This window comes from Stegodyphus dumicola, chromosome X1 (genome assembly GCF_044657685.1).
Source record: "Stegodyphus dumicola isolate Sdum_Otavi_A_Nest chromosome X1, ASM4465768v1".
NCBI lineage: Eukaryota > Metazoa > Arthropoda > Arachnida > Araneae > Eresidae > Stegodyphus > Stegodyphus dumicola.
In genome coordinates, this window is record NC_140780.1 from 26,830,910 (window position 1) to 26,842,737 (window position 11,828).

The 11,828-nt window shown below is 32.5% G+C and overlaps 1 protein-coding gene across 1 annotated transcript in view; it reads right to left on the reverse strand.

The window, feature by feature from the left end:
- LOC118202622 (T-box transcription factor mls-1-like) overlaps positions 1–9,733 on the reverse strand; it is a 91,213-nt gene extending 81,480 nt beyond the window's left edge. The window contains exons 1-3 of the mRNA XM_085807459.1: positions 9,593–9,733; positions 3,162–3,303; positions 849–965 (exon numbers count right to left, since the gene is read on the reverse strand). Of these exons, the coding sequence (XP_085663585.1) occupies positions 849–965; positions 3,162–3,303; positions 9,593–9,719 (386 nt within the window). The 5' untranslated portion in view covers positions 9,720–9,733. The remainder of the gene's footprint in view (positions 1–848; positions 966–3,161; positions 3,304–9,592) is intronic.
- Positions 9,734–11,828: the final 2,095 nt, after the last annotated feature.

Below are 11,828 nucleotides of genomic sequence, written 5' to 3' on the forward strand. Positions count from 1 at the left end.
TCGGTCATTTTCCCTACTGACTCCACAGTCCTGGTTAGAAGGTTTCTAAAGCTCATCTGGTTTTGCAATACTTTGCGTATTCAAGAATAGCCAGACATTTTAGGAAAAAGAAATTAATTTGAGTTTTTAGAAAACTTTTCCTCTGTTTGGAATGTTTTATTCTCAAAGATCTTAAACGAAAACTAACTACTGATATATAAATTCAGGGACGCATATACATAATAAAAAGAATAATGCAAATTACGCAACTTTGTTCGAAATCAAGCATACACAGTGAACCAATTTTTGAGAATAATTATAAATGTGACTTTAGTAGTTTTCTCATTACGAGATTTCATTATGAAGTTATTAACTCGGAAAAGCATACAAGAAAATACGTTCCATTTCACTCTCAAAAATTAGATATGAATTCAAAGCACGTATCTTACCTGCCAGTTTTAGTTATTATCATTTCATTTCACAGGTTGTGAAACTGTGTCCATAACGCTTTGTCGATTACAGATTAATTAAGATACAATTTATTAAGCGAACTGTAAAATCGATTTTTATTAATTGTTTTGATGAAATGTGAATTATACTTTTACCAATGCGTTACCTTTAATGCCCGCTAAAATATTGAAGACGTCAGGTGAAGTCTGTTTTACACAGACCCAAAACTTCCTTTGTAAATAGTAAAAAGTAAAAATATTTTTAAATATTTGGGAATTCTGCTTTGCTAAACATGGGAGAAATCATTCATAGAAACTAAAAGCATTTAACAGAAGAAAGGACCAAAGGGAATTATATTAAATATAAAGGGTTTAGCATTAACATTCCGTTACTTCTCATTGAAGCGTTAAGATACGAACCTGCTATAAACATATCGATATCGTAACTGATCCATTGGTACAATATCCAACCATATAATATAACTGCTGTCGAGATCCAAGCCACTAACATGTACTTTCAAAGCAGGAAATGTTCTTCTGTTAAAGAAAAAGGGGAAAAAATTAGTAACGAATTTAAAAAAGAAACTATTATTACAATTTTAATCTGGAAACTTCAATAAAGATCTTTGGGAAAGCATTAATGTAAATATTTAAGAATTTTATTTAAGATTTCAAAGAATTTTACTATGACAATTTACTTATTCAAATACTGATATCCTGAAAAGTAATTAAAGTTGAAATTTAAAAAGAAAAGGTTATATAATGTATTAGTAGTGTAAGAGACTTTATTTTGTCGGTGAAAACAGTCAAGATTACTTGCGCTAATTTTTCTATAAATTATAACGATATTTTCTAAAGAAAAGACGTTGCAGAATTAGAAGCAGAGCTGTGGAGTCGGAGTCGGGCAGATTTTGGGGTAAAAGGGGCCGGAGCTGGAGTCGTTAAAAACAGGTCGACTCCGACTCCGATTCCAATTTTTGTTGGACAGTTTGAATTCGAAATGAAACCTAAATGAATTGAAAAAAAATTAATAACAAGCTGAGTTATTATTTTTATTTACGAACTGTATACATTAATAAATAGTTATTTTCTGTTTTATTGACATATTAATAAATAAATATAAGGATGGATGTGATATTTGCCATTAGCAATTAAACTGATTCATTTAGTTACAAATCTCCATGGTAAATTTAGATAAGCAGCAGTAGCAGCAAGAACTCCTAAAATTGATGCCATTCTTAGGACGCGAGCAGGAAAAGGAGCAATTATTGATCAAGCAACGCGATAAGGAATACATATTTGACGATAAAGAGTTTTTAGAATTAAGAACTTTTTTAGAATAAGTAGATAATCCTAATGTTTCACTAACAGAAAGAATGTGGAATGATCTTGCGCAATTGGAAACTCTTCTTTTTACACCGTATATAGCCACAAAAAAAAGCTTCAATCTGAAGAATTGACAGGAGGCGAGAATGGTAGACTGGGATGTTTGTTCTTTCTGAAATGGAGGGTTTATTGCAGAAGGAATCCTTTCGTCAATAAAGAAAAGAAAAACTAGTTTTCTAGACAATGAGATCTTGCTGGGTTCAATATATGTAGCTCTGAAACACCGAATTTTCTTGGATGACGAACAAATTAAAAAGGCAAAGAAAGTCATCTACGAACTTTCATTAAGAATGAAATTATTCTCAGAACATTTGGTGAATTCGAATCAGGACAGTCAAACTGCAGACATTGCAATTGAGTCTCTATCATCCTCTTCTAGTGCTGAATTAGATTTTAAGAAATATTTTTGGATAATATTGAAAAAGCTAAGGCAAAGCGAATGATAATAAAGAACCAAGAGCCTTTCGATATAAAAATGAAAAAATACAAAAAAGATTTCTACACGGCCTTTGAAGAAATAGAGAAATATGATTGCGCTTGCAAGACACCTCTTTCAGAACTTATAAAAATCTATCCTGAAAAGTTAAAAGAAGTAGCCCTAAAAGTAATAGCTCTTCCTCCTACTCAAGTTAGTGTGGAAAGACTCTTCTCAGATCTGAAGTTTATCAAATCGGATTTATGGGCCTCCAACAAAGATCTTGCCGAAGCTATACTGTTTCTTAGAAATAACTAATGCCAGTTTTTCTATTTCATAATAAATGCTAATTAATATAAATAATTTGCTATTCCATCTATTTTTTTCTGTAGCATCTATTACTTCTTTTATATTAAAAAAATAAGCTGTAACCCATGCGTATATGTTTACATACATATATATGAGGGAGTCGGAGTCAGAGTCATTAAAATTCCAGGAGTCGGAGTCGATCATTTTCCCTACCGACTCCACAGCCCTGGTTAGAAGGTTTCTAAAGCTCAACTGGTTTTGCAAGACTTTGCGTAGTCAAGAATAGCCAGACATTTTAGAAATAAAAACTGATTTGAGTTATTAGGAAACTTTTCCTCTGTTTGGAATGTTTTATTCTCAAAGATCTTAAACGAAAACTAACTACTGATATATAAATTCAGAGACGCATATACATAATAAAAAGAATAATGCAAATTATGCAGCTTTGTTCGAAACCAAGCATACACAGTGAACCAATGTTTCAGGATAATTAAAAATGTGACTTAAGTAGTTTTCTCATTACGAGATTTCATGATGAAGTTATTAACTCGGAAAAGCATACAAGAAAATACATTCCATTTCTATCTCAAACATTAGACATGAATTCAAAGCACGTATCTTACCTGCCACTTTTAGTTATTATCATTTCATTCCCCAGGTTGTGAAACTGTGTCCATAACTCTTTGTCGATTAGTTCCATTCCAATCCCTCGAGATCCGAAAGTGCTCATTGCAGCAAAACATTGATCCATTTGATTCCCATTTCCTACGCAAAATAAATTACTGTAACGACAGTTCTTGCTGTTCTTTAAAAAATGTTATCGATCTAAACAAAAGCATTTAAATACTCATCTAAAATAACTTAGTTAATGAAATGTTTTGAATGTCTGTGACTTCAAATATCAATTGCAACACCCGGCTAATTCTCGATATTGCCTTATTTCAAATAAATTTAATAATAATAAGCTTGGTTTATACATATATATATATATATATATATATATATATATATATAGGGAAATGCTGAACTTTCTGCTTGTATACTTTTAAGCTAGTTTCTCCATCCTTCTAGCATGCCTTCGTGGTGTAACGGTAACACAATCGGCGCGTATTCGAGGGGTCGCGGAGAAGGCATTGCTCATTTTTTATGCCTCCTGCTTCAAAATAACTTAATGACCCTACATACTCACCGTTAAAGACAACTAGCTTTACTTCCGATTCTCCAGTACGATTTTAAAACACGCAGCTTCAGCACACTACATTTAATCTTCTGTTGTCGAATTCAGATATAAACTTAAATTTAAATATAACTTTATATAAGTTGAGATACTCTTGATATATATAAGTGAATATATAATATAATAATATAAGTTATATATAATATAATATAATAATATAAGTTATATATAATATAATATAATAATATAAGTATAATATAATATAAGTTGAGATTATAAACATATATTTAAATATAAGTTTATATCTCAGTTCGATATGAGGAAATGCCAATATATTTAAATACAAACTTATATATTTAAATATAAGTTTATATAAAACATATTGGCATTTCCTATACTGGCATTCCCTCATCTACCATTTAGATGCCATTATGTTAACGCTGTTGAAGTTACATATTTTAAATGTGAATATTATTTAGACATATTTTTAAAGACCTATTTTTAAAGTTTACATTCTTATAGAACATATTTATTTTACCTCAGCATCGATAAATATTTATGAAATTTTATTGCCTGCAGCAATAAAAACGCTTTAAAATTAAAATAGACACTTTTTTGACAAAATTTAAAGAGATTACTTAAAGAAATATTAGACAGAGAGTGAAACAAGGTACGAAACAAGTTTTTTCTCCTATGAACATTTTATTGTCGCATCAATAAAAGTATTTGTAAATTAAAATACTGACATTTTTTAACGAACATTTAAAAAGTTAATTTGAAAAAAAGATTAAATGAAGTGTGAAACGTTGACAGTTATTGCCTATTATATTTTCTCCTATTAACATTTTCCCTGACAGTCACTCGGAAACTCATCTGCACGAAATTAGTGACAGAAATAACATTTATATTGACGGAAAAAGCGTTTTATCATTTATAAAGCATAGTCTAAAAATCAGGAACGATTTGGGGGGGGGGAAATGATTATTTCAAAGATTCAGTCATGCATAGTAAAGCACTTAGCACAGAAACAAATAAAATGGAGTTTCTTTTCCTTTCCTTTCTCTCTTTTTTTCGAATAATTTTATTATGCACAATTTATTGAAAATGATATTCATCAGAACGGTGCTTTCAAATACCACCCAACTCAAAATACCTCTAAAAGTGCTGGATGTAGAGGCCATCACAATCAACGAGTACCTAAAGACGACTTAGACGTTGAGAACAAAATGAAACGGCGTTTCATTAGACATTTTTATGCCAGTTATCGCCAGTGACACCCAGTGCTCTTTGTGCACACTAACCTTAGGAACTCATATCGTCAAAAATCACAGTACCTTTTGTACCGAAAACGACGCTTTATTCTCCTTCTTCCCCAAAATTGAGAATAAAAGGCTTTTTTGCATTTTAAACAATAGTGATACTCCTTTGCAGCATGAACATCTCAAAATCAACTACTTCTTGTCTTTTTCAGTCTAGGGCCATCACAATCAACGAGTACCTAAAGACGACTTAGACGTTGAGAACAAAATGAAACGGCGTTTCATTAGACATTTTTATGCCAGTTATCGCCAGTGACACCCAGTGCTCTTTGTGCACACTAACCTTAGGAACTCATATCGTCAAAAATCACAGTACCTTTTGTACCGAAAACGACGCTTTATTCTCCTTCTTCCCCAAAATTGAGAATAAAAGGCTTTTTTGCATTTTAAACAATAGTGATACTCCTTTGCAGCATGAACATCTCAAAATCAACTACTTCTTGTCTTTTTCAGTCTAGGGCCATCACAATCAACGAGTACCTAAAGACGACTTAGACGTTGAGAACAAAATGAAACGGCGTTTCATTAGACATTTTTATGCCAGTTATCGCCAGTGACACCCAGTGCTCTTTGTGCACACTAACCTTAGGAACTCATATCGTCAAAAATCACAGTACCTTTTGTACCGAAAACGACGCTTTATTCTCCTTCTTCCCCAAAATTGAGAATAAAAGGCTTTTTTGCATTTTAAACAATAGTGATACTCCTTTGCAGCATGAACATCTCAAAATCAACTACTTCTTGTCTTTTTCAGTCTAGGGCCATCACAATCAACGAGTACCTAAAGACGACTTAGACGTTGAGAACAAAATGAAACGGCGTTTCATTAGACATTTTTATGCCAGTTATCGCCAGTGACACCCAGTGCTCTTTGTGCACACTAACCTTAGGAACTCATATCGTCAAAAATCACAGTACCTTTTGTACCGAAAACGACGCTTTATTCTCCTTCTTCCCCAAAACTGAGAATAAAAGGCTTTTTTGCATTTTAAACAATAGTGATACTCCTTTGCAGCATGAACATCTCAAAATCAACTACTTCCTGTCTTTTTCAGTCTAGGGATAAGGCTATATCTTAACAGGTTAGCGCAATATTGAATTATTGGTAAACATAACTCAGAAGCAGAGTCACATATTCCAGACTCGAATGTATGACATCGTTTAATGGATATCATTGCAACCAAAAATTTGCATAATAAAATTCTTTTGAGGTAAAGCCGTAATTTCATGCGTTTTATGCAACATTCTTTACTGTAAATTAAAATAGAAAAGTAATTTAAAATATTTAAAATTTACTGTAGATTGTAATTTCATCGAAATAACAATTTTCTATCTATCTATTTATGTATGAATATATACAACATTACTCTTTTCTTTGTAACTCAAAAAAGACATCTTGAGCATATATATATATATAAGGCTCTCGTTAATTAGAATTTCAATGAATTAATGAAATTGTTCTAACTATAAGACGTTCAGTTTATCAAAAGGATTCTGGAAATTATTTCTTTTCAGCGTTTACATTTGAAAACGAGCTAGTAGAGTAGTTATATTCTCTAAAATAGAGAAAATACAGCTCAGTACACTTTTCCTCATATTAAATCCTGCAAAAACATTATGTATATATCTGTAAACTGATTATCTTTATTTTATGGACTATAACTGTAAATTCGGCTTCTTTCGACTTACAAGCGGCCGAGCGGTAAAGTCGCTGAACACTGGTAGTTCGGTCCGAGGTTCGAATCCCGCGAACGGGCTGGCTGCATGGGTGTTTTCGTGGTTTTCCCCATGTGTAACGTATATAGGAGCCAGTTTACCTTAGAAAGTCCTCCACGAAGGTATCCCTCCCCTTAGGCAGATAGTCCTAGTGTGTTTTACCATAATTAAATACACCACATCTTTCGACTTACAATGTTTAAATCCACCATGAAAAATTTTCTACACCATGACTTTCCACGAAAAATTTTCTACAGCATGACTTTCTGCTTGTATACTTTTAAGCTATTTACTCTATCCTTCTAGCATGCCTTCGTTGTGTGACGGTAACACAATCGGCGCGTATTCGAGAGGTCGCGGAGAAGGCATTGCTCATTTTTCATGCCTCCTTCAAAATAACTTAATGACCCTACATACTCACCGTTAAAGACAGCTAACTTTACTTCCGATTCTCCAGTACGATTTTAAAACACGCAGCTTCAGCACACTACATTTAATCTTCTGTTGTCGAATTCTACACCATGAAAAATTTTCTTGGTGATGATATACTTTTCCTTTTACATTTAAAATTTCAGTTCAATAAGAAAACATGTTAGATTCTCTGCCTACGAGTAAGAAAAGTTATCAGTAAAAGAAGTATTCATTACCTCATACTATAAGGTATTTCTCCCACTTTCCTAGCGTCCTTTGTGGTGTAACGGTAGCACGCTGGCCCGGTATTCCAGAGGTCCGTGGTTCGATTCCCGGCGAAGGCGGTTGCTAGTTTTTCATCTTTCCGGCCTCCAAAAAAATTCTAATGACTCTACAAGTGGCGCCCGAACTAAAAGGGTTGTGGATGATGATTCTCCGCACCCAGGAGTTGGCGACTAGGTCCCCTAAAACCCTAGTTGCCCTTTAAAAAAGGGAGTATATAAGGTATTTCTCCCACTTCCCTAGCGTGCCTTTGTGGTGTAACGGTAGCACGCTGGACCGGTATTCCAGAGGTCCGTGGTTCGATTCCCGGCGAAGGCGGTTGCATATTTTTCATATTTTCTGCTTCCAATTAACCTAATGACTATACAATACCATTAAAAGGTATTTCAAACATTCTTCATCTATCATTTCCTTAGTTTAATTACAGAAAGTTAAATTTTTTCATATTCCATGTATAACTACGGAACTCAGTTTTTTTTTTTTTTTTTTTTTTAATTTCATACTATTAAACTGTGAAGCACATACAATAGTAGCATGCGAAGTCAAATTAATAATTAGCAAAGTTTTCCTTTTGGCATGGTGTGGCGTGGCGTATTTAATTATGGCAAAGCACACTAGGGCTATCTGTCTAAGAGGAGGGATGCCTTTCGTGGAGGACTTTCTAAGGGAAACTGGCTCGTATACACGTTACACATGGGGAAAACCACGAAAACACCCATGCAGCCAGCCCGTTCGCGGGATTCGAACCTCGGACCGAACTACCAGTGTTCAGCGACTTTACCGCTCGGCCGCTGGTGGGCACAGTTTTCCTTTTGTTTCGTATTCATTTTAATTCGGTCTGCATGTTACTGCAGTTCAAGTAACAAACATGCGATCTCTCATACTTGCATCTGAGGATAAAAGTCAGATTTCCTGCATTACCAAATGCAGTGACCTTTTTAAATTTAGATAACCTCAATGCAGGTTGAATTCTGACAATTATTGATTAAAATTTCACACATCTACGCATATCTAAGGAGTTCCATACTAAGCTTTGGATAAGTGTCAAATATTTATTCCTTTTTACTCTGCCTTCGCTTTAAAAGTAATAAGACAGTGACATATTTTAAGAAATTTTCATAAATGCTTCTTCTCAAATGAAATTATCAATTCCCTTATTCAAGTTATGTACAATATTAAAGAAATTTGTAAGTCATCTTGCTAGTAAATAAATCATACGCTCGGACTTACTCACAAATCATATATGTTTCTATAGATTTTTCTTTTATAGATATAAATAGATATATTTATAGATTTTTCTATAGAGTTTCAGACTTCTATACTGAAATTCATGGCAAATAACCAGCCATTCTGAAATTAAAAACTTAAATTAACCACAGAATTATCGGCCATTTTATTCATTCTTAAAAGACCTCTGAGTGAGGTGTTTATAGTTAAAATATTTCGTGTTCAGTATTTATTTAAAATGCTGCTCTTCCACAAAACTATAGAAAATTTCTTACTTTATTATTTATATTCTTTTTCCCCCTGGTTTCATTCACTTATGTAAGAATCTTCTGTACCTTTCTGACACGTTCTACAAAACTACTTTTTATCTTACAGCGCTGTAGCCCTATTACTCGATCTACAAACTGAACTTAACACGATGAAGTACGCAGTATTAAGAGTTTCACATGAAAATCATTAGAAATTCGTAATATTTGAAAACCGGCATCTTTACAGATAAAGCTATTATTCGTATTCATCTAGTGTATTTTAAAGAATAAGGAAGTTTGCTGGAATACTTTATTGAAACAAAAAAATTAGAAATCAACAACGAACACACACTTTAGAAATTAACACCGAAAAGAAAAGCATTGTTATCTTATTCTTTCTTTTTTTAAAGAATACAAAAAAAAAATTAGAATACTTAATTAATATCTAATTTCATTCTCCACGGGGGGAAAATACTTTCTAAGCTGCATTATTAAACTACAAAGCATTTTTGAAAATCATCTTAATTTAATTGCGGAAATATTTAAACATGACACTACATATTTGAACATGCCAATATGTTCTCCGAGTTATTAATTAAAACTCAAAAACAACTTTAAAAAATTCTAAACTATCTGAATCAAAATAACAACAAATGTATAATTTTTTAACTCACCTGAGTCTTGTACACAAGTTTGAGATGTGAAACTTTTTCTGTTCGTATTCTCTTTGAAACCAAGCAAAGCGTCGACAGAAAATGCTACAGCTCTTTCGCTTAGCGAATTCTTCTTTGGTTCGGACATGATGAACGAGTAAAGATTGAGCGCTACTATTCTCAAATAGCTGTTTCTTCTCATCTGTTGGTTTTACTGATAACCACTCGGCATGCGATAGGCCTATGCTCGCTCTTTGATCAACAGAATCACGCTGTCTCCCGCGATTGGATTTCGATTGTCAACAAAGCACACCTTCAATAAACCATGTGCTGATGAGGTAGGGTCGCCTAATCCGCATTTTAATAAGATGGAATATGGACCTATTCTCAAAATCTTAAAATCAGTATTTCAAAATCCCACAAAATAATTTCATAGTGTCACTAGTTAAAGAAAGGATTTATAAAGGTAATTAATTTCCTGTCTTATTTAATATTAAACCAATGTTTTGTCAATTAATAGCTTTAACTTCCCCCGTTTTCGAATACGGAAATTAAAACTACATTAATTTCATTTTTTTTTAAACTTCTTCTTCAAAATAACTCTTTCCAATTGTTATTTTTGACAATGCTAATTTAATGTACGTTTTCAGTTCAGAAAACGCAGTTTTTTATTTCACAAATGAAAGGTTTTCGCATGAAGAATAAGCATAAAATCACTAGCCTTGATTTAGAATGTTTATTACTTTCAATCAATTGTTATTCGTCTTCATATTCTGAAAATTTTCTTTCACTTTCAACATCATTCTGTTATTTATGTACTTATATTAGATAGATAAGAAATGGACCGATGTGACTATCATTTATATCCCAAAGGTGAACCGTGGCAGCTAAATATATCGACCCGAAGCATACTGACTGCTTTCATTTCGTGTAACCAGAAGATAGTATCTTCCACACAGAAAATAGTGGCCAGTTGACCATAATTCTATTTATTTGTTTAGTATTTGTGCAGCAAGATACATGCAAGAATTCTCTCTTTCAAGTTTAACATAGAAAGTTAAGTTGTTTGTACTAACTGTTTGTTTGTTCATAGGAAAGCTAAACATTTTCTTTTCCTTAGATGATATACTTTCCATCTGTTAGTATTAATTTTCTAGAAAGGAGATGTGTTTAACATACTTTCACGTGCATGGTTTTTGTTGCCGATAGTTAATTTTCAGATGGAGCTTAATCACACCGGCGTTTGCTAGTAGCTAATATTTTTAGAGGTGAAGTCCTATTTGGGATATGCACTGGAAATATTAACTCACGTTATTTTGTTTTACCAACATTTAATTAGTTGTTTTGAATTAGGAAACACATTCGCATAATCAAAGTGACTCTTAATAATTCAAATTTAGAATGCAAAAATGAGTGTATAACAAGAATATTTTGATTAGCCTTTGTCTGTCTGGAAGGCCAGTCAAATAAACAACGAAATCATGTTTCTTATCCTAAGGTTTCGATGATATTTAAAAAATCTTTAATTAAGAAATCTAGCTAATAAATATTTGAAGAAAACAACTATTTAAAAAAAAAGTTACGATAATCAATAGCAATAACGTAAATCATCCAGGGTCTGGGCTGTCCAAACGCGGTACGATTATGCCGATGAGCAAAAAGACTATCAAAATGGCAAAAGGTTAAATGCCCACAGAACGTAAAAGCAGTGTATACCACTGTGTCCATAAAAGTCCTTATCCGACCTTTATTCTCTCAACTGTTGGTAGTAGACATATACTTCCAATTACAAAATTGGTTTTAAATGACGCAAAGACTCATATTTTAGTATTCTTAAATTTAAAGAAATAAATTTTGTAAATATTTTGAAACGTAACTTTTGATCTTTCCTCCGATTCTTATACTCATATTTAAGAACATTTTGCACTCGTAATATAAAATAAAACACAAAAGTTTTGATTCACATGCAACAAAAACTGATCGAGATATTTAATTTCAGAATCTGCGATTTTTGACGTCATATTCAATTTAAATTGAGAGATCGGTTATAAAGTGAATTAGATTAAATAGAGGTAGTTTTTTTTTTCTCCTTTAAAAATGTCATTAAATCATATTCTTTCGTGATTTACTTGTGTCTTCTTTTATAAATTTTTTTTTGACATTTAGTACGAAGGAAGAATTTTCCCACAAGTAATTTATAAGCTTTTAAGCGCTGGAAACATGCTATTAATGTTAAGATTTCTATGTTTTAGATTTA